This window comes from Peromyscus eremicus, chromosome 22, assembly GCF_949786415.1.
Source record: "Peromyscus eremicus chromosome 22, PerEre_H2_v1, whole genome shotgun sequence".
NCBI lineage: Eukaryota > Metazoa > Chordata > Mammalia > Rodentia > Cricetidae > Peromyscus > Peromyscus eremicus.
In genome coordinates this window covers 6486823-6509763 of record NC_081437.1, presented here as the reverse complement: position 1 = coordinate 6509763, position 22941 = coordinate 6486823, and the positions used below count along the sequence as shown (strand labels likewise).

Genomic DNA, 22941 nt, shown 5'->3' with positions numbered 1-22941 from the left:
ACCTTGGGTTGAAGAACTAGCTTACCTCTATTTTAGGCTTAAAAGCCATCTGATAGTAAGACAAACTAGGTTCATTCCTGTTATGATTAATCCTCTGTTTTTCAAGGAGTGGGCTCTGTCCCAAACTGCAACCGTAACTCCAAATGGTTCTGTACTGCGGGTTCCAGGAATGGCGACCATGTCTTTGTTTAGAACGTCTTGCAACCCTCCCTTTGGTTCAAAAGCTTACATGACCACCTGTGACAGCCCTGGTACGCCCATTTCTGCAATCATGTCTTTGTTTCAGGAGGGACTAACTTGTCGTGCTTATGTTTCTGCTGTTGTTTTTAACAAAATCCCAATCGGTAGATTTTACCACTAAAGACTCGAGGAGCCAGATGCTGGGGTCAAAGCCTGCTAGCTCAGAGAGGCAGAGACAGCACCCAGCTGACCTTCCTTTTCCAGCCAAAGTCTCAGAATCCTCCACCCGCCCCATCTCAAACAAACTTCTCCAACTCAAAAGTCCCTCCCTTCTACTTCCTCTAGTTTAGTCTCTCTATCCTTTTTCCTGACTCCCTCTTACTCTCTATGGTTGATTTCTATGTTCATTTTCTCTCACCTGGTTGCGTGCTCCCATCTTGAGCTATGGTTGACTTTATTCAATCCCATTTACAATATTCAAGCAGAAAGCTCTTGGATTAAAGGTGTGTGCTAAGGCTGAGCCACACCACACTAGAAACAGGTTTTTCCAGTCAGTAACACAATCTCACAATGTGATCAAATATCTTGCAACATCCGGTCCTGTAAGCGGCCTGTTTTGCTGGCCAGCTTCCCCATCTGGAAACCCCCTACCCCCGAGCTTGTCTCCTCACATCCAAGGCTTACCTCTCCTTTTGTTCATTTGTTTTTATTTTGTTTTCAGGACAGGGTTTCTCCGTGTAGCCCTGGCTGTCCTGGAACTCACCCTGTAGACCAGGCTGGCCTCAAACTCAAGAGATCCAGATCTGCCTGCCTCTGCCTCCCAAGTGCTGGGATCAAAGGCCTGTGCCCCCAGCCTGCTCAAGGCTGACCTCTTAAAGCCCACCTCAGGGGGAGGCAGCACAAATAAAAAAGCTTTGGTTTAATTTATTTGGCCATGATGATTTGGGTTGGTGGTCTTTCTCTTCCCATCTTTGGGATTAACAGGATGTGTTAAGTTTTGGATAGGGTTTATTTAAGAGGAAAGTGAGGCAGAGTTAATGCCATAGACAGACAGAATGAGAGACAATGGCATGGCAAGGTCTTTGAGGAGAGTTCAGGCCCCAGGACCAGAGACAGACAGCATGGTGGGGGCGTCTCTTAAGAGAACCAAAGCAAGCCGGGCGGTGGTGGCGCACGCCTTTAATCCCAGCACTCGGGAGGCAGAGCCAGGCGGATCTCTGTGAGTTCGAGGCCGGCCTGGGCTACCAAGTGAGTTCCAGGAAAGGCGCAAAGCTACACAGAGAAACCCTGTCTCGAAAAACCAAAAAAAAAAAAAAGAACCAAAGCATCTTTGTGAAAGAAGAGAGCCTCTCCTAGCTACCTCTCTGGGGATGATTTCACAGCAAGAGCTGGAACTAAGCAGGAGGCAGGGAAGGGGGTAAACACAGGAAGTGGTACCCCTTGGATGTAAACTCATTTCCCAAGTGAGATGTCACAGCCCTGAGAAGTCAGTTAGCTAAGGACTCACAGTGTCTCTGTAGGGTAGAGTATCTGTGAAAGGAGGGGAGCTGTTGTCAAGCTATTGGGGGTCAGGCCAACCCAAGCCTTTCCCTGAGGCTGGGATGTTTGGAGAAGGAATATGTTTCCTTGTCTAAAACCAGGAACACTAATGATCTGGGGTCAGGACATTGGGAGAGCTTTGATTCTGGAACTCAAGTCTTTCCAGCTACAGGTTATGTTATTAGTCCCAAGTATGATGTGAGCTGGGTGTGTAATGCACTGGATAAACCCTGTGTCCTTTCTGCAAGCACCCCTTATTAGCTTCCTGTGGACCTCATCCCACTGTGTGATGGTTTTCTGCTGACTGTCCAATGTTTCCCTCAAAAACAATATATACATGGGGTTGGGGATTTAGCTCAGTGGTAGAGCGCTTGCCTAGCAAGCACAAGGCCCTGGGTTTGATCCTCAGCTCCAAAAAAAAAAAAAAAAAAAAAAAAAAACCAGAAAAAAAAAAAAAAACAATATATACGATGCTGTACTTAATAAACTTGCTGGCACACGTCTTCAGTTCATGCAGACCTGATCCCAACAACGCTCCTGTCTTCTTTATTTCTGATCTCCCGGATCAGGAACAGGATCCTCAGGAACCTGTCACCGAATGACAGCTGCTGAGCAAGATGCCAGAATGTGACTTCCGCTTTTAAAAACTGTGTGCTTTGCTGGGCAGTAGTGGCACATGCCTTTGATTCCTGTACTGGGAAGACAGAGGCAGGCAGCCTGGTCTACAGAGCAAGTTCCAGGTAGACTGGCTCAGAGCAAATCTCACTATTATCCCTTTGCCAACGTGAAGCTGTTGCTAGTTGGGGCTGATTCCATACTTATTAGAGCTGGATTAAGGGATCACAAGATCATTAGTCTCCCAATTTCTTTCTTTTTCTTTCTTTCCTTCCTTCCTTCCTTCCCTACCCTTCCTTCCTTCCTTCCTTCCTTCCTTCCTTCCTTCCTTCCTTCCTTCCTTCCTTTCTTTTTTGGTTTGGTTTTTTGAGACAAGATTTCTCTGTGTAACAGAGTCCTGGCTGTCCTTAAACTCACTTAGTAGACCAGGCTGGCCTTGAACTCACAGAGATCTACCGGCCTCTACCTCCTGGGTTGTTGGGATTACACCCAGCTCCAGGACCTTTCTTGACTTTGAATAGGAGCTTTCATTTCCTAAAAGTCTTGTAACCAGCCTGGCAGGAAGGAAGACCTTCTGAGGAGAGAAACTTAAAACACCTTCCCTTTGTTCACCAGGCAATTGAAACAATGGATCCCAAGGAACTGGAATTTCCAGGTAGGGAGTAGTGACGGGAAGCCTGGTGTTAGCTGGAGTAAGAACTTGTTTCCTGGGAGATTACACGTTTCTGAACCTTGTTGAATCACCTTGCAGGACAGACTGGAGCAGAGACCACGCTGGGCCAGAATACCCCTTGCCACGGACAGTTTAAGTTCCTGTTGCCCTGTTTAAACCTAAACCTCATGTCAGTACCCCAAAGATGGATTTGGAAGGGGTCTCTGAACTTTTCTTCTTAATGTGGCCCCACTGAACAAATCTTTCTCTGGTTTTTGTCATTGTCTCTTTTATTCAAATATTGAGGATGGGTGAGCATGTTAGGGTTGCTTGGGCCCAGATTTCGACTCTAAGTGTTACCTTAACATTCTCAGTTTCTAAAATCCAAAAAATTCTGCACACCTATGCCAAAGGGCTCTGATACAAGGCTGTGAACCTTAGCAGTCTACTTCAGATTATGAGGCATAAACTAGTTGAAGCAATGAAGGAAAGTTTTGTGGATAGCTGGTTTGAAATACAAGGGCTTTGCACTTGGCATTCACGAGTGCCACTCCGCACTCCGCATGCTCTGCGGAGGCATGCACCGTCCAGGGGAAACGGTTAACAGTCAATTCCTGGGCTCCGATCCGTCCAACCGCAGCACCGCCCGCAGCGCCAGGTGTTTCCGGGGTAGGGTGCATGCGGCCTCCCGCAGGGTGAGTCCCTGCCGCTCCAGCCTAGGCCCAGGTAACCGCGCTCGCCACTTCCGTGCCAGCGGGTGGACTTCCCAAGGTGGCCACCGCAACCCCAACTTCCCGGCCCAGAGTTGCAAGGCCCGCCAGCCCGGGGGCTTGAGGGCGGGGCGGCGGAGCTGCGAGACTCCGCCCACCGACGCCGGGGCACGTCCGAGGTGGGGCCCCGCCCACCGCGCAGGCCGAGGCGCCCGCGGATTGGCTGGCGGGCTCCGGGTGCTCGGGTCGGACGCCCCTCCCCCCGGCTTTCCCGCCAGCAGCTGCCGCGCGGCGGAGGCTGTCCCAGTAGGCGCTCCGAGTGGCGGAACGGTCGGGCTCGCCATCCTCCACCATGTCGCGACAAAGCACCCTGTACAGCTTCTTCTCTAAGTCCCCGGCGCTCGGTGACACCAAGAAGGCCGCGGCCGGGGCCTCGTGCGAAGGCGGCGCCCCCGCCGCCACCGCCGCCGCCGCCGCCTCCGCCTCCTCCGGGGCCTGCGCTTCCCGCGGCGGGGATGCGGCCTGGAGCGAGGCTGGAGCTGAGTCCCGGCCCGCGGCGGTGTCCACCCCGTCGCCCGAGGCCAAGAACCTCAACGGACGGCCGCGGAGGTCGGCCTCGCCGGCCGTCCCCGCCAGGTAGCCGGCTTGGGGCTGAGGCAGCAGGCGCGGAGCGGCCGGAAGGAGGGGGAGGCGGTGCAGGGCCAGGCCGGCGGCCGGAGGAGGGGCGGCTGGCCCGGGAGGAGCGGGACTAGTGCCGGGGACTTTCGGGGGGACGCTGGAGGCGCATTCCCACCTTGGGGGTGGGGTGGGTCCGGAGGCTCTGGCGTCCGAGTCGCCCGCCCTCCCCCCATTCCCCCCCGCATTGGCCGGGGTGGGGAGCACCGCGGGCGGAGGTGTGTCTGAGGGGGCGGAGCGGGGCGGGGAGCACATCACCGGAGTGTACCTACCGGGGAAGACGCCAGGGAACTTGGGGTGGCAGGTGGAAGTTTGTCTCTGCTGGCAGAGGTGTTCCGGTTCGGAACGGCGCAGCTTTTAAACGCACGTTTCCATACGAGGGAAGGGAGCGGAAGGGTTTTCGGAGTTGGTGGGCCTTGGAAGTAGTGGGGAGTAGAGCCCTGGGCAAGAACATTGCTGGGGGAAGTCTGCCTGGGGGTTGTCGTAGCTCTTTGTGAATTTGCCTTGTCTTTTTTTTTTTCTTTTTGGTTTTTCGAGACAGGGTTTCTCTGTGTAGCTTTGGAGCCTGTCCTGGAACTCGCTCTGTAGACCAGGCTGGCCTGGAACTCACAGAGATCCGCCTGCCTGTGCCTCCCGAGTGCTGGGGCCTGGCTGGCTGTCTTTTGTAGGGGCAATTAGAGACATTTTTGGAAAGCTCACTTTTACTGTTTTAAACACATAATGTAATGGTGGCTGTTTAAGCCAGTGATGACATGGAGACTCAAAAAAAAAAAAAAAATCAGATCAAATCGCTAGCCAGTGGTTCTTTGCAGCGATTTCTGATGCTCTGTGTTCAAGGTGTCTACAGGAATTGTTGGATTTTTCAAAGTTTAATTGTAGAGGCAGTCTCTTTGATACGTGGGGGTGTTTTGTGTTACTGGGCTTGGAGCGTAGGACTTTGCATGCTGTATGTACCACTGAGCTTCCACGGCAAGCCGCAGTTGTGTGTTCAAATGATCAGAAAAGGCCACTTGAGTAGTCTAGGATTGGAGGTTATATATAACTCAGAGCTCTTGCTGTAGTGTGTTTAAGGTCCTGGCTAGGTCAGATCTCAAAGCCTGCTAAAGAAACATCTGCCGGGCTGTGGTGGCGCACAACTTTAACTTTAATCCTAGCACTTGGGAGGCAGAGGCAGGCGGATCTCTATGAGTTCGAAGCCAGCCTAGTCTACAGATTGAGTTCCAGGACAGGCTCCAAAGCTACACAGAGAAACCCTGTCTCGAAAACAAAACAAAACAAGCTAGCATCTGGTGAGGAATGCATATTTACTTGGTTGTGAATTGATTTTGTGGCATCCAAAATAAAGGGTTGCATTTACTTTACTGTAAGTTACTTTATGTATTTTAATGTATCCTGAGTAAAAAACTGATCCCAAAGTAGAATATGGGTTTTTTGTGCTTTGGAGGAAGGAGAAGGTGTGGTTCAAGCTAGGCTTTTTCAGCTCTGTAAACAGACTAAAAGGACTCAGAGCTAGCCAGATTGGAGTGGTTTCTGGTTCTGGAAGAGAACCTGCAAACTGGAAAAATGGAAGGGAGTCAGAGGACAACTTGCAGGAGGATGTAATGGTCCAGTCACTGGGCTGATCGGTCCAAAGACATTTGGACTTGGGAGTGTGGGATGGAAGCTGAAAGTCACTGAGCTGTTTGCTGTTAAGATTTCCTTTTGTGCTGAAGCTTGTTTGCTGGTTCTTTGTCAGTTATGTGTAATGCAAATGGGTTCTTCCTTTCTGTGTTGTCCTTTCAGCTCTGGCCCTCTTTTTTGTCTTGAGACACTCTCACAATGTAGCCTTGTCTGTCCAGGAACTAAACTACCTATATAGACCAGGCTGGTGTTGAACTCAGAGATCCGCTTGCCTCAGCATCCTGAGTGCTGGGATTAAAGGCATTTGCCATGCTTGGCTCAGGGTATAATGCCTATCTTTTTTCCATGTTTCACTTTAATTTTTTTTTTAAATTTTTGGTTATCTTAATTGAAATATAACATTTCCCCTCTTTCCTCCCTCCAATCCCAGTTTTTAAATTATAATTTAACTTGAAAACATTTTTAATCATGTATATGTTGTTGGGTCTGGGGTCACGAAATAATGGGGGACAGACCACCAAAGTCTATTAAACCAGAAGCAAACTTTATTCCAGAAAAAAACCAAAAGGGGGTGGGGGGAATCAACACGAGGCACAAAAGCTTATCAGTTAGCTGAGACCACAGCCAGTGTTTGGGATTCTGAGGCTGTGGCAGTGGAGGCAGGTACTGGCCCCCTTTTTATAGTTAAGAGGGGAAAGCATCAAGCATGGGGTGCACGCTAGGAGTCAGGTAGAAACATCTATTAAAAGTTAACTTTGACAGCTGGGCGGTGGTGGCGCACGCCTTTAATCCCAGCACTCGGGAGGCAGAGCCAGGCGGATCTCTGTGAGTCCGAGGCCAGCCTGGGCTACCAAGTGAGTTCCAGGAAAAGGCGCAAAGCTACACAGAGAAACCCTGTCTCGAAGAAAGAAAAAAAAAAAAAAAGTTAATTTTGGTCCAGGCAGTTGTTGGCTATAAGGGGTAAGGGGGCTAAAAGTTAACTCCTGGCTGTTGAGCTTTTTTTTTTTTTAGGTTTACAATATTTCTATATTCCTGGACCCTTCAATGTGTGTTGGTATGTGCACATGAATGCAGGTGCCCATGGAAGCCAGAGACATTAATGAGATAACCCAAAGCTGGAGTGAAGAGGTGGTTGTGAGCTGCCCAATGTGGGTGCTGAGAATAGTACTTACGTCCTTTTAACTAACTGGAAAACAAAGTTAAAAAAAAAAAAGATTTTATGGAGCTTGGCTTTCCAGATGTGATATGATAGGCTTTGTGGTTAAGTGGTCAAGTTGCCTGAGTGAAGGGAAGGCATGCTAGGATTGAAAGCCAGCTCCTACTTGTTCCTGTAGATGGGTTAGTGTTGAGGGCTGGGCTTTTCCCTGAGGCCCTGATATATGGAGAGGGAACTTACTAGTTCCTTGTTTAAAACCTGGTACCTGCTTGGCAAGGTCAGTAATAGCCTGGGGACAGGGCTTTGGGGGAAGTTTCAGGCTCCTGGAAACACCCTACCCCCACCCTGGCCACCAAGGGCTATGGTGTTCAGTCCCCAAAGCAGCTGGGTGCACTTGAGATATCCTGTATTCCCTTTTTACAGCATTGTGTGTTTAGCTTCCTGTTGACTTTGTCCCATTCCCTCCATCTCCAAGCTGTAGATTAGATGCTATACTTAATAAATTTGTTTGGCATAAGGCATAGCTTATGCAAGACCTCCTGATCCCAATTTTCCTATCTTTATTTTTTGATTCCCTGGTTCTTCCTTTTGGAAATGTGTCACTGAAGAAAGACTTGCTGGGCAGATCAGGTTAGAAAACAGTTATTTAACTGTTTGAATTGTGCAGGTACAGCTTCTTTTGTTTTCTTTTTTTTTTTTTGGTTTTTCGAGACAGGGTTTCTCTGTGTAGCTTTGCGCCTTTCCTGGGACTCACTTGGTAGCCCAGGCTGGCCTCGAACTCACAGAGATCCGCCTGGCTCTGCCTCCCGAGTGCTGGGATTAAAGGCGTGCGCCACCACCGCCCGGCAGGTACAGCTTCTTAATGATGACCATGTAGTGAGCCTGAGGTGATATGCATAAACTTGTACTGGTCACTGTAATGGTGGCGCACACCTTTAATCCCAGCACTCAGGAGGCAGAGGCAGGCAGATCTCTTGAGTTCAAGGCCAGTCTGGTCTACAGAATGAGTTCTAGAACAGCTAGAGCTACACAGAGAAACCCTGTTTGAAAACAAACAAACAAGAAATTGAGAGCCAGTCCTTAAAGGTAGAGAGAGATCAGCCTTATGTGCTGGGACTACAGGCATGTGCCGTCATGCCTGGTTGGGAATATTAATGTTTTTTAAGAAACAATGCTTCATAATTGGGTCTAAGTCAGTTGACTTCAACTGAATACTCTGGAAATGTCTAAAGTATTCTTATTGTAGTAGTTTGCTTATTTTAATATTGTAGGTGCTGAGAACCTTTTACAAGGGCCTAGAGAATATTGCTGTTTAATGCACTCCCAATTTTCTGAGAAACCACCATACCGATTTCCACAGTGGTTTTACAAGTTTGCACTCCCACAAACAGTGGAGGAGTGTTCCCTTTGCTCCGCATCCTCTCCAATATAGACTGTCATTAGTGGTTTTAATCATAGCCATTCTGGCAAGTGTAAGGTGGTATCTCAGAGTCGTTTCGGCCTAATCAAGTTTTGTAAAGGATGAACCTTTGGAAAAAAAAATCCTATAGGCATGTGTATTCTCTCTCTCTCTGGTCTTTTGAGACAGCCTTGCTGTCCTGGAACTAGTGCTATAGACCAGGTTGGCCTCAAAGTCAGAGAGCCTCTCTCTCTGCCTCCCGAGTGCTGGGATTAAAGGCATGGGCCACCACAGATGGCCATAGGCCCATGTTGACAAGACTAGTTTAGTAAGGTGAAACAGCTTTTGGAATGTTGAGAGTACATAGGATCCTAGCTGGAACAATTCCAGGCTAAATTTAATGAATTAGATGATAATAATATAATTAGCAAGCTGATAATCATTATGTCTTCAGGTCTTGTGGGTTACGTCTATCTGGTGCACTGAATTGCAGTATAGGTATGACTCACTGTCTTTTGTGACTGACAGGATACTGTCTGAATTTTGCTATTATTTTAAAACCTGTGAAACAGTTGCTTATCTAGTACTAGTTTATTATTGTCTTGTTAAATAAACATTGTATTAGCTTGCTTACTTTATAAAAGTTACTTGAACCTTCTGACTTGCCAGAAGTTTCTAAAGGAGTCTTTTTCTTTTTTTTTTGTTTTTTGTTTTTTGTTTTTCGAGACAGCGTTTCTCTGTGTAGCTTTGGAGCCTGTCCTGGAACTCACTCTGTAGCCCAGGCTGGCCTGGAACTCACAGAGATCCGCCTGCTTCTGCCTCCCAAGTGCTGGGAGTAAAGGCGTGCGCCACCACCGCCCGGCTGTAAAGGAGTCTTAATGAGGGCTTCCTTAAAACTGTTTATTTGTGGGTAATTGTCTTTGAAGTAAAGTAGCCAAATATTAACCGAATTTTATATTTCTTTTTGGCAATAGTTCTTGTGACTTCTCACCAGGTGATTTGGTTTGGGCTAAGATGGAAGGTTACCCCTGGTGGCCTTGCCTGGTTTATGATCACCCCTTTGATGGAACATTCATCCGGAAGAAAGGGAAAACGGTCCGTGTCCATGTACAGTTTTTTGATGACAGCCCAACAAGGGGCTGGGTTAGCAAAAGGCTGTTGAAGCCATATACAGGTAAGAGATACAGGGTGAGTGGGAAAGGAGACTGAGTCTTCGTTCCACAGTGTGCGTGCGTGCGTTCGTGCGTGCGTGCGTGCGTGCGTGCGTGCGTGCGTGCGAGAGCGCACGCCTCAGCAAATTGCAGAAATAGCAGTTGTAAGGTTTCTGACATGATAAAGAGAGACAGGATGCAGCTGGTCTTCGATACTTTGTTTTGTATGGGATTTTTATTTTTGTCTTTTGACTGCTTAAAGTAATTAAAGCCCTTCAAGGAAAACTTGTCTCTTGATGGGAGTTAGTTAATTGAACTATGGAATAGACATGAGAAGGGTAACGTTAGTTCTATTTTGAAGGAATAAGTAGGTAATGTAAGCAGGATGATAGCATGGATCGGTGACATTCTCAGTGCAGAGGTGCATACCACATGGCCTCCGGAACGATAATCTATGAGTGTATTTGAGTTGTGTTTCACACCAGAACTCTTTATAAGCCCAGCTTTATCTGCGCAGTTGCCAGCAGTGCTTCACGTCTGACCCCACCTCGGCCAGGCATCTCTTGTCGCTGGAGTTCTAGGCAGTGCACACACGGTGTAACTGCGGGATGCGGTGCACTGTACATGGCCTTCGAGCAAGTCCACATCCTGTATTCTCAGGCACCCATCCCAGGCCAGCACATTGAACTCTTTGGGGTGTGATAGATACAACAGGGCCAGCTTCCCAGAACTCTTCTGAAGAACTAAACCTTTTGGCTAGTGTGCTTGTCCTGCGAAAGGTAGGTTTACTGAAAAACACACTGTCAGAATGGAAAGAGAACCAGGAAGTTGATTCTACTCTTCTGCTTACCTGCTGCATAATCTTGGTGAATGATACTGTTACTCATATATAAAATGACTTCTTATGGCAGCAGATGATAAATGAGTTCTTCAGGATTATTATTATTATTATTATTTTGGCTTTTCGAGATAGGGTTTCTCTGATGTAACAGCCCTGTCCTAGAACTCACTCTGTAGACCAGGCTGGCCTCCAACTCACAGAGCTCCGCCTACCTCTGCCTCCTGAGTGCTGAGATTAAAGTTGTGTACCACCACAGCCCTGTCCTTCAGGATTTTTATATTTTAAAACTGCCTGGGCAAAATAAGAGATCAGGAAATGTTGTCATTGTGTAGATGAAATGTTGTGTCTCTGTCTTTAACATTTTATCCTTTGTTCTTTTAAATTCCCATTTGTTGGGCTGAGGGTATATTTTGGTGATGGAGCCCTTGCCCAGAATGTGCACAAGTTTTTCCTTCTAGTGTTAGGGAAACTAGCCCTGGTTGTCCTGGATATTGTTATGTTGGAAAGGCTAGCCTCAAACTCACAAGAGATCCACTTGCCTCTGCTTCCATTTCATAGTACTGGTAAAGGGGTTCAGCTCTGCTCACTTTCACAACTGAATTTAGGTTCCAGTCCTCTGAGAAGGACAAACAGGTGTCTCTCCCCACAAAGGGCCATTTATCTACAAGTCTTTACATTCAGGGTGGAGGGAGAGAACAAACATATAGGGTTTAAGTCAGCATCACGGTATCTCAAGGACAAACCCAGCAGCCCCCTTCTGAGTCATGGCCAAGCTTGTGCACATGTGTCCAATTAACAGTATACTAATGTAACCTCTACATGCTTAACCAGTTATATATGACCTGGAAACTCGCCTTAGCTCTTGGTGGTCGCCATTTTGTGCAGGTGTCGACCCCTGCATGCTTGAATACTAAACACTCTTTGTTCTTGCACACTATTTGAGTCTGGGCTCTTCAGCATTTTCTCAGACTCACACTGAGATTAAGGGAGTAGTAGGGCCTTTTTTACTTCCGAGACTAAATTGTACAGGCTACCTTCAACTCCCTTTGTAGCCTAGGCTGGCTTTTAAATTTTTTTTTTTTTTTTGTTTTGAGACAAGGTGTCTTTATGTAGCCCTGGCTATTCTGGAACTTACTGTGTAGACCAGTCTGGACTCAGATCTGCCTGTCTCTGCTTCCCTGTGCTAAGATTAAAGGTGTGTGCCCCCACAGTCTGTTTGCTTTGAATTTGGATTCCTCCCCTTCAGTTTCTCCTTGAGTTGGGATTACAATCCCACCACTAGGTTAGGTTCCAGCAAGCACCTAGTTTCTTTAATAAAAAAACGTTGAAATGCTTGTTTTTGGTTTTTTTGAGACAGGGTTTCTCTGTGTAGCTTTTGGTGCCTGTCCTGGATCTCGCTCTGTAGACCTCGAACTCACAGAGGTCCGCCTGCCTCTGCCTCCGAGTGCTGGGATTAAAGGCATGCGCCACCACCCCCTGGCGAAATGCTTGTTGTAATACGTTAGCCAAGAGCATGGAGGGAGAGGCCTCCTTTGTTGAAATTGTGTATTGTAGTTGCTGGATCAAGTGTTGTGAGGTATGGTGTGTAGTCAAGCTACACTGGCACTTTTAAGTTTAGACCCACCTCACAGTTGATAATTCTTGTTGCAGGTTATAGCTTTTGCTCTTTAGGGAAAGGGTATAGATGGTCCATAAAAGTTGTTAGTTCCACTGAAGTTTAAGTAGTCCTGTTTCCATGTGCAGAAAGAAGGTAAGAATGCTTTGGATCTGTTTCACTTAGACATTTGGTTTTCTTTTCCAATCATGGTTATAGTTCAGCAGAACAGTTCAGCTAGTGACTGTCTTAGAAAAGTAATTTTAATTTTAAGGGCTGGAGAGATGGCTCAGAGGTTAAGAACACTGGCTGCTCTTCCAGAGGTCCTGAGTTCAATTCCCAGCAACCACATGGTGGCTCACAACCATCTGTAATGAGTTCTGGTGCCCTCTACTGGCCTGCATGGATATATGCAGGCAGAACACTGTATACATAATAAATAAATAAATCTTTAAAAAAAAAAAAAGAAAAGTAATTTTAACATTACATTTGTGATGCTAAGTTTTTGTTGGATAGACGTGTTCTCATTTAGGATAATGATGAAAAACAATTTCTAGGGATTGAACCCAGGGTTCATGATAGGCCAGTATCCAACCATTGCATTCCATTTCCAGGAAATAGATTTTAAATGAAGAGTTTTATTTTAAAGCAGAGGTCTTTGAATGTTGCGTTTTGGTGTTATTCAGAGGGAAAAAACCATTTAACTGGTAGGCCCCTTGTTAAAGAAATGCAGTGTGGTTCTATTTTCCTAAAGCCTAGGTTGGGCACCAGCTCTGTAGCTGAACATGGATTGAGCTCCTGACTGCTGTCTGTCTCCCAAGTGCTAGAGATTACATTTAGTATTGCCGCTTCTGGTTTACATGGTGCTGGGGGTAACGACTCAGGGCCTCATACATGCTAGGCAAGCACTCTAACAGTTAATTCAGCCTGGTTATCAAGTTACTTATTGAAATAAATCTGAAGTCATATTTGTGTCTGCTTTATTGTGAGGCTTGTCATACCTTGGCCCGTGATTCTGAGACATTGGAAGAGTGGCCCGGATGATTGGACAGGGCAAATTCAAAGAAGTAAAATTGGTGATTCCAGTTTCATTGCTACCTTTGCCTGAAAATTCCTTCCTATAAGTTTTTGATCCATGTATATGAAAAAATGGGACATTAAAAATTATAGCTGATTGTAACCATTCTTGTTCATGTTGTAATTTGGCCAACTATCCACCTACCATGTTCTTATTGTAAATATATTTCTAGGTTCAAAGTCCAAGGAAGCCCAAAAGGGAGGTCATTTCTACAGTTCAAAGTCTGAAATACTCAGAGCAATGCAACGTGCAGATGAAGCCTTAAGTAAAGACAAGGTTAAGAGGCTTGAGTTGGCAGTGTGTGATGAGCCTTCAGAGCCAGAAGAGGAAGAAGAGACAGAGGTCAGGCTTCAGTTCTCTTTAAGGGGGTGATGGGGAAAATGATATGTGATGAAAGATAACAAAAAATATTAAGCTGGGTGGTGGTGGTGCACGCCTTTAATCCCAGCACTTGGGAGGTAGAGGCAGGTGGATCTCCAGGCTGGCCTGGTCTACAGAGTGAGTTCCAGGACAGACAGGGCTACGCCGAGAAACCCCGCCTCAAAAAAAAAAAAAAAAAAAAGGCAATTTTATGTGAATGTCCAGTGCTTATACATGCATACGTCTGTATTTCCCTGGATTGGAAGTTAGGTTAGCTTATTTAGAATTTCAACAGTTTCTTCCCCTTTTTTTGAGACAGTCTTTGTAGCTGAAACTAGGCTCAAGCTCAGACTCTTCGACTTCCTGCCTTTCAAATATTGGGATTACAGGCTGTTATATGTGTTGTCTCCCAGTCCTGGGGATTGACCCCAGGGCCTCATACGCTGTGCTCTTCCATTTAGTCCACCCACCTCCTTCAGAGAAAAAGGCTATTTTTGAGACAGGCTGGCCTAGAACTCCTGGTTCAACCTCACAAGAAATTGGATTACAGACCTGTGGTATCAGGTTTAGTTTATGTTTAAAGTTAGGCTAAACTGAAATAGCTTTAAGAAAGAACACTTTCTCAGGGTGTGTGACATTGCAGCATACGCACAGCAGTATTGCTTTTGGTTCTTTGAGACAGGCTCTTGTGTATCCTAGGCTGGCTTTGAACTCACATGTAGCGGGGCATGACTTTAGTGAGTCTCCTGCTTCCGCCTCCCAAGTGCTGGAATTGCAGTGTATGCCAACATTCCTGGTGTATGAATTGTTGGGGTCAAACCCGGGAATCTGCATGTTAGTGAACCGAGCTACATCCTGCCCCATGCTGGCCTCACTATTTCAGTAATCTTTGTGCCTCAGCCTCCCAAGTGCTGGGATTATGAGCCTGAGTCATAGCATCTGGGTTCTACTCAAGTATTTGCCAGATTTTTTGTCTTTAAATTTTTTATTGATTTGTGGTGCCAGAGATTGAACTTAGGGCCTTTGTTTTATTTAAATTTTTTTTCTCTTTGTCTGGCAGGTGTACACAGCTTCTGTATCTGATAAGAGTGAAGAGGATAATCATCCAAATGAAAGCGAAGAAGAAGTACAGCCTAAGGTGCAGGGGCCTAGGCGAAGCAGCCGGCAAGTGAAAAAGCGCAGGGTCATATCGGATTCCGAGAGTGACATCGGGGGCTCCGATGTGGAATTCAAGCCAGACTCTAAGCAAGACGGAAGCAGCGACGACGAAATGAGCAGTGGGGCTGGAGACAGCGATAGCGAAGGCCTGGGCACCATTGCCAAAGGTGCTCCAAAGCGGAAGAGGCCAGTGGCTGGTCACGGTGCATTGAAAAGGAAGACTTCAAAGAAGGAAACCCCCTCAGCCACCAAACGAGCAACTCGAATTTTGTCAGAAACCAAGAGTACCTTGAGTGCATTCTCTGCCCCTCCAAATTCTGAGTCCCAAACCCATGTCAGTGGGGGAGATGACAGTAGTGGACCCACTATCTGGTACCATGAGACTTTAGAGTGGCTTAAGCCAGAAAAGAGAAGAGATGAGCACAGGAGACGGCCTGATCACCCCGATTTTAATCCTTGCACACTGTATGTGCCTGAAGATTTCCTTAATACTTGTACTCCAGGGATGAGGAAGTGGTGGCAGATTAAGTCTCAGAACTTTGATCTTGTCATTTTTTATAAGGTGGGCAAGTTTTACGAATTGTATCACATGGATGCTATCATTGGAGTCAATGAGCTGGGGCTGGTCTTCATGAAGGGCAACTGGGCCCACTCTGGTTTCCCAGAGATCGCCTTTGGCCGGTTTTCAGACTCCCTGGTGCAGAAGGGTTATAAAGTAGCCCGAGTGGAACAGACTGAGACTCCAGAGATGATGGAGGCACGATGCCGGAAGATGGCACATGTGTCCAAGTTTGACAGAGTGGTGAAGAGGGAGGTGTGTAGGATCATTACCAAGGGCACACAGACGTATGGGGTGCTGGAAGGTGAGCCCTCCGAGAACCACAGTAGGTACCTTCTTAGCCTTAAAGAGAAAGAGGAGGATTCTTCTGGTCACACCCGTGTATATGGTGTGTGCTTCGTGGACACTTCACTGGGCAAGTTTTTCCTGGGTCAGTTTTCGGATGATCGCCATTGTTCCAGATTTAGGACTCTTGTGGCACACTATCCTCCAGTACAGATTTTGTTTGAGAAAGGAAATCTCTCAACAGAAACCAAAACAGTCCTGAAGGGTTCATTGTCCTCTTGTCTTCAGGAAGGTCTGATACCAGGTTCCCAGTTTTGGGATGCCACTAAGACGCTGAGAACACTCCTTGAAGACGGCTATTTCACGGGGAAGGTAGGCGAAGACAGCAGTGCAGGTGCAGTACTGCCCCGGGTGCTTAAGAGTATGACCTCGGAGTCGGATTCCGTCGGGCTGACCCCAGGAGAGAAGAGTGAATTGGCCCTCTCTGCTCTAGGTGGTTGTGTTTTTTACCTCAAAAAATGCCTGATCGATCAGGAGCTTCTGTCAATGGCCAATTTTGAAGACTATTTTCCCTTGGATTCTGACATGGTCACCACAGTAAGACCCGGTGCTCTTTTTACCAGTGCCAGTCAGCGAATGGTGCTAGATGCAGTGACGTTAAACAACTTGGAGATTTTCCTGAATGGGACAAATGGTTCTACTGAAGGAACTTTGCTAGAGAGGCTTGATACTTGCCATACTCCCTTTGGCAAGCGGCTCCTAAAACAGTGGCTTTGTGCCCCCCTCTGCAGCCCCGGTGCCATCAGTGATCGCTTAGATGCTGTGGAAGACCTGATGGCTTTGCCTGACAAAATCACTGAAGTTGCAGACCTCCTAAAGAAGCTACCAGATCTTGAGAGGCTACTGAGTAAGATCCATAATATTGGCTCTCCCCTAAGGAACCAAAACCACCCAGACAGCAGGGCTATAATGTACGAAGAAACCACATACAGCAAAAAAAAGATCATTGATTTTCTTTCTGCTCTAGAAGGATTCAAAGTAATAAGTAAGATTATAGGGCTTATGGAGGATGTCACTGATGATTTTAAGTCCAAAACCCTTAAGCAGGTTGTTACTCCACAGACAAAGAGCCCTGAAGGCCGCTTTCCTGATCTGACTGAAGAACTGGACCGATGGTATACCGCTTTTGACCACGAGAAGGCTCGAAAGACTGGACTCATTACTCCAAAGGCAGGGTTTGACTCCGATTATGACCAAGCACTTGCTGACATACGAGAGAATGAACAGGGCCTCCTGGAGTACTTGGAAAAACAGCGTAGTCGGATTGGCTGCAGGACCATAGTCTACTGGGGAATTGGTAGGAACCGTTACCAGTTGGAGATTCCAGACAGTTTTACTGCCCGTAACCTACCGGAAGAATATGAGTTGAAATCTACTAGGAAGGGCTGTAAACGATACTGGACCAAAACAATTGAGAAGAAATTAGCTAATCTTATAAATGCTGAAGAACGTAGGGACACATCTTTGAAGGACTGCATGAGGCGGCTATTCTATAACTTTGATAAAAATTACAAGGACTGGCAGTCTGCTGTAGAGTGCATTGCAGTGTTGGGTAAGGCTTTAAACAACCCTGTTCCCCAGGCTTTGACTGATAAATCTTTGTGTCTCAGCTATACATCTCTAAACATGGGTGTGTGTATTGACATGTATGCATACATGCTTGTTTTGGGTCAAACTGCTATATATATTGCATAAGGTAATTTAAATAACTGAAACTTGGTTTTTAGCCATATGGCATTTTTTTCTTCATTCTTGGAATAGTTGAATTGTATTATTGAACAAATATTTTTTTTTCCAGATTTTTAAAAATTGGTAGTATGTCATTTCTTTTTTTTGTTTGAGACAGAATCTCTAGCCCAAGCTCTCCTTGAACTCCTGGCAATCCTCCTGTCTCAGCTCCCCAACTGCTAGGATTACTTAGAGGAGTAAGCCACTATTCCCTAGCTTTTATAATTTAATTTGCTATGCTAGGGATTAAACACTGCCCCGGGCCAATTCTTGAGCCCAAATTGCTGTTGTAATTGAGGTTCTATTTTTGTTGTTTTTTTTAAAAAGCAGAGAGAGTGTAAATTTGGTTTTATTCTTCGGTTCTTCCTTCTGTATTTCCTTGAATCATATTTGAATGGAGATCAGAGTCTAGGCTTTATGTGATCTGTCCCTCTAGCCCTTCCACCACAGTATCTTTGCCTTGATTTAAATGCTTATAATGTGGTAATCTTTAAATATCAAGGGCTAGTGTATCTGGAACCATTTGAACATCAGTTTTTGTAAAATACGGAAACCAAAATTTGTTGCAGGTTCCTCCCCACCTTAGTTTTGCTGGTGTCGGGGATTGAACCTAGCTAGTGCTTCAAGCATGTGCTTGTCCAGTGTGCCACAGTAACCCTCGACTGAGATTGTAACACAGAACCCCCCTCTGAACACAGTTATCAAATGGACTGGAACAGTAAAATCCTTTCTCAGCAGAGGTACTCTTCTAAGTTGGTCCATTTGTCTGGCTCTCTGGCTGTTCCTATCACCTCAGGCACATGGTGTATTTCTGTAGTATATAAGCACTCTACTGCCATGGAGATGTGCAGGAGAGAACTGCTGAAATGGAGACTTATTTCTCCTGTTACTGACATGTTACAATGAAGACATGGAAAACACCCACACCAATAACTTGTCTTCAGAAACAGCATTTTGTTCTGAGACAGGCTCTCATTGTGTGGCCTTAGCTGGCTTGGAGCTCACAGAGATACCTTGGCTTTCCAGTTGCTGGGATTAAAGGTTTTCACTACCATGCCTGGCACTAAGAGCATTTTAGAACAAAATAGAACATGCTTTACTTAGTATAATACTTTTGAATGTGTGTTGGGGGTTGGGCATGTAACAGTTCCTGTGGAGGTAAGAGGACAGCTTAGTGGGAATTAGCTCTCTCTTTCCATTATGCGGATCCTGGGGATTGAACTTTGGTCATTGGACTTGGTGGCAAGCACCTTTGGGCTGCTGGGCCATCTTGCTGCCTATTTTTAAAAAGACATTTTATAAAAGCTGGAACAAGTACTATCTATGTAGTGGGTATGATAGTATACCCAGCAAGAAATTAACAAAATGATGCTTTACTTTTATATTCTTTTGACAGATGTCTTACTGTGCCTGGCTAACTATAGTCAAGGAGGCGATGGTCCTATGTGTCGACCAGTAATTGTGTTACCAAGAGAAGACACACACCCTTTCCTAGAGCTTAAAGGGTCAAGGCATCCCTGCATTACAAAGACTTTTTTTGGAGATGATTTTATTCCCAATGACATTCTAATAGGCTGTGAGGAAGAAGCAGAAGAAAATGGCCAAGCCTATTGTGTGCTTGTTACTGGACCAAATATGGGGGGCAAATCTACACTCATAAGACAGGTAATTTATCCTTCACGCTCTATTAATTGGACAGTAATTGTAAGGGAGGGGCAAGTAGACCCAAGTCCATTTTCCAGACAGCACAAAGCCACATAAGGAAAGCAGAGGGAAACTCCTTGTATAACTAATTAGTTGTCCTCTTAGCTAATGTTGAGGTAGTAATGCTCTATGGTAGAAAACACAACTAGATGTGTGAGAAGACCCTGGCTTTGATTTTCGTGACTGGTAAAGGCAGGGAGGGAAGGCTTAAGTATAGTATAGGGGTTATGTATCCAGGGTTGGTTCTAGGTATTCTAGTTTTAGTGCTAAAGAGCTTCCTGTTGATCCTGCCCTTTAGATACAGTATTTGTTTGTTAGGTGTTACTTAGATGGGAGTTCCAGATTCCTATGTAAGGGTTCTTGAGTCACATGTGGACAGGTTTTGTGAATACCAGTCCTAACATCCCTTTCCTCCCACACTCACAGGCTGGTCTATTGGCTATAATGGCCCAGATGGGTTGTTATGTACCTGCTGAAGCGTGTCGGCTCACACCAGTAGACAGAGTGTTTACTAGACTTGGGGCCTCAGATAGGATAATGTCAGGTGAGTCGTTCTTTCTCCTCCACCCCTAAGGCTTTTACAGTTCAGCTGGCAGGGATAAAGACATCTGCCTCCCAACTTGGCATTATATAAAACTCAACACTTTTTACAAATTTTGTAGTTTCACCTCTTGCTTGCTAATCTGCTGTTAACACAATCCTGTTTCATTTTTTAGGTGAAAGTACGTTTTTTGTTGAGTTGAGCGAAACTGCTAGCATACTTAGGCACGCAACAGCACATTCTTTGGTGCTTGTGGATGAATTAGGTAAGCAGCAGTTTTTGTTGGAATGCCATCTTAAAAACACTGGAAGTAGTTCTTTCTAGATGAAGATCTGAAGGCTATGTAAAGAATGCCCTTAGAATGGAAGATCTATTTCCTGTCAGCTACTATGACATTTTTTATCCCTTCTGGCGGTACTGGGACTGAACCTGGGTCTCCTGGGCAGCAGGAGCTGTACCACTGAGGTACATTCCCCATCTCTCTCTTTGCATACGTGTTCATCAGTTAAGAACATGTATTGCTCTTACATAGGACAGGAATTCAATCCCAGCACCCATATCAGGCAGCTCACAATTGCATGTTTATCCACTTCCAGGTTAAAATAATTAAGTCTCAGTTCATGTATGTGCACGTATGTCTACACCATGTGCATGCAAGTGCCCATAAAGGATCTCCCAGAACTGTGTATAGATTTTCAAGACAGGGTTTCTCTGTGTAGCTCTGGCTGTCTTGGAACTCACTCTGTAGATCAGGCTGGCCTTGAACTCACAAGAGATTTCCTGCCTCTGCCTCCCAAGTGCTGAGATTAAAGGTGTGCCACTACACTAGAGTGGTCCTCTTAAATGCTGAGCATCGTAAAACTTGTTACATCATTTTTGTGTGTGGGGGGAGAGTGTTCCATGGCCACACCTGTGGAGGTCAGAGGACAACCGAATAAGTTGTCCTGTTCTACATACAAGTCGTACCCAGAGGTCATCAGGCTTAGTGGCAAATGCCTCCTGGTAATTTTTGACTGCCTCACTAAGTTGTCCAGGTTGACCTTGAACTCCTGAGATAGGTTTGGTCAAGCCTGTGTGAGCGCTTTAAATTTTTTAACCTTGCTAAAATGAAAGTACCTGTTTATTACAACTGGGGAAATTTTGTGGCTTGTATCAGTCAGCTCCCTTTCCTGGTTCTGGGGACTTGCTGCATGGGACTACTGAGTTACTGATTTTACTCACTGGAGATGGAGGATAGGTGTTCCCTTTTTCTATACCGCACAGGTTAAACTTCCTTGCATTCCCTCTGTGTTTATCACTGTGATATCTCTTATCACATTTCACTTTCACAGGAAGAGGTACTGCAACTTTTGATGGGACAGCGATAGCCAATGCAGTTGTTAAAGAACTTGCTGAAACAATAAAGTGTCGAACATTGTTCTCTACACACTATCATTCATTAGTAGAAGACTATTCTAAAAATGTTTCTGTGCGCCTAGGACACATGGTATGTGGAACCAATCAGGCATTTTCCTATTGGCAGCAAATAAATAGTAGAGCTGTAATAAAACAGTTTCTCTTTCTTAAAGGCTTGCATGGTAGAAAATGAATGTGAGGATCCCAGCCAGGAGACTATTACCTTCCTCTATAAGTTCATTGAGGGAGCTTGTCCCAAGAGTTATGGCTTTAACGCAGCAAGGCTTGCAAATCTTCCAGAGGAAGTTATTCAAAAGGGACACAGAAAAGCAAGAGAATTTGAGAAGATGAATCAGTCATTACGACTATTTCGGTAATTATTTGGAGTATCATTTTCCTATAGCTGACTTTTTAAATAGAGTTGGAAGGCTGGTACAGAGACAAATAATTTTTTTTTTTTCTTTTTTAAGGGAAGTTTGTATGGCTAGTGAAAGGCCGACTGTAGATGCTGAAGCTATCCATAGGCTGCTGGCTTTGATTGAGGAATTGTAGACTACATTGGACTTTTGACAAAGGTGGTAAATTCAGACAACATTATGATCTAATAAACTTTATTTTTTAAAAATGACCATTTTTCCATTTTCTTTCTAGGAAATTAAACCCTTTTAATTCTCATCTACCTTCTACATAATGGTTATTGAATACTCCACAATATATTAAGTCTAGATGTTATGGTACATGCATACACTTTCAGGCTGTTTATACCCACTGTCACCAATACACATAAATGGGGGGAGGGAGCTATGAAACTGTATAGGGCTGTATATATACTGGTCTCAGCTTATGCAGGAAATTGCTTTAATTTCCAGCCGTTTTGTCTAAACTGTTCAAATAAAAACTATGAACAGAATTCAAATACAGGCCTGTTTTGAAGAGACTTTCTAAAGTGAACTTTAAAACATAGTAGTTTTTACCTTTCACAAAACTGAGATACAAGAATACTTTTGCTTTACAGTGCATCCCTTCCTAGGAAGTCTCATTAAAACACTCACTTTTTTCTAGGGGTGATTATTTTTTTTTTGTTTTTTTTTTGTTTTTTTTGAATGCTGCACAGGAGAGGGAAGGAAATAATAGTCTTAACTTTTCTTAAAGGATACCAGAAACATTGCTGGATATAATTTAAGATTAGTGTTTTCTCTTTCATAGAAAGAACGTACATACTGGGACATGAGTACAGTTACAGCAAGTCTAGGTGTGCTAACAAAACAGGGCACATTCAAGTACAGTAAGATTTTGCTTGAAATTAAAAACAAACTACATGAGAGTAAAGCATTAAAATCATATTCTCAGTCTGAATACATGTTAAAAAAATCAATGCAGAAGTGCTAGCTCACATTTTTACCATATTACAAAAGCAATTGGTACCCATGTCCATAAAGGCAGCAACAAAGCTGCTTGTCGAGTGAAGATTACTACTGCAAATCGGACTGCATTCAATGCTAGTTGTAAAAACACCAGCTTTTTCAGAAGTTGGTATCTGTACAAAATTGCAGCTTATTGTCTTCACTTCTGTCCCTTCAAAAGTCTTTACACAGTAATGCTAAAACACCCAGCTTTGAGATCCTGAGTCAATATATTGCCACTGTCTTTTTGGTAGCTTGAGCTTCATAGTGTCAACTGACCTTGTGTATCCATTTTCATTACAGTCTCTTTCTGTAGCATGGGCAAGTATTTTAACTCTTCCAAAAAATGTTTAAGTTAAGATGTTAGAATGGCAGGACTTTTCTCTTAGGGAAAGAATTCAGTTGTGCTGCAACGTGTTCGATTCTATAGGGGGAGCAGAGTCATATAATGTGTCTGTATCATGTGTAGGCTCACCAGCTAAGGTACAAGGATTGGACAGTGTTCCAGCACCACAATCACAGAAAAACCTAAAGCAAA

At 45.1% G+C, this 22941-nt stretch overlaps 2 protein-coding genes across 4 annotated transcripts in view; one reads left to right on the top strand and one right to left on the bottom strand.

Moving 5' to 3' along the window:
- Nucleotides 1-4003: 4003 nt before the first annotated feature.
- Nucleotides 4004-21628, top strand: Msh6 (mutS homolog 6). Of its 2 annotated transcripts, XM_059248453.1 has the most exons (10): nucleotides 4010-4332; nucleotides 9521-9720; nucleotides 13383-13552; nucleotides 14631-17184; nucleotides 18757-19025; nucleotides 19491-19608; nucleotides 19781-19870; nucleotides 20937-21091; nucleotides 21174-21373; nucleotides 21471-21628. In XM_059248453.1, the coding sequence occupies exons 1-10, from the start codon at nucleotides 4049-4051 to the stop codon at nucleotides 21550-21552; spliced, it is 4122 nt and encodes a 1373-aa protein (XP_059104436.1). In that variant the 5' UTR covers nucleotides 4010-4048; the 3' UTR covers nucleotides 21553-21628. The 2 variants fall into 2 exon arrangements, with proteins under 2 accessions (XP_059104437.1, XP_059104436.1); XM_059248454.1 differs by lacking the exon at nucleotides 21471-21628 and having other exon boundaries at nucleotides 4004-4332; nucleotides 21187-21351.
- Fbxo11 (F-box protein 11) overlaps nucleotides 21595-22941 on the bottom strand; it is an 81567-nt gene continuing 80220 nt past the window's right edge. For both annotated transcript variants that reach the window (XM_059248455.1, XM_059248456.1), the window contains exon 23: nucleotides 21595-22931. In XM_059248455.1, coding sequence (XP_059104438.1) covers nucleotides 22802-22931 — 130 coding nt within the window. In that variant the 3' untranslated portion in view covers nucleotides 21595-22801. The remainder of the gene's footprint in view (nucleotides 22932-22941) is intronic.

Excerpts from the sequence above, each read along its gene's own strand:
- Msh6 (XM_059248453.1), top strand. The coding sequence starts at position 4,049 with ATGTCGCGACAAAGCACCCTGTACAGCTTCTTCTCTAAGTCCCCGGCG. Across the intron at positions 19,026-19,490 it reads AATCTACACTCATAAGACAG|GCTGGTCTATTGGCTATAAT; the intron begins GTAATTTATCCT and ends CCACACTCACAG. Across the intron at positions 19,871-20,936 it reads GGTGCTTGTGGATGAATTAG|GAAGAGGTACTGCAACTTTT; the intron begins GTAAGCAGCAGT and ends TCACTTTCACAG.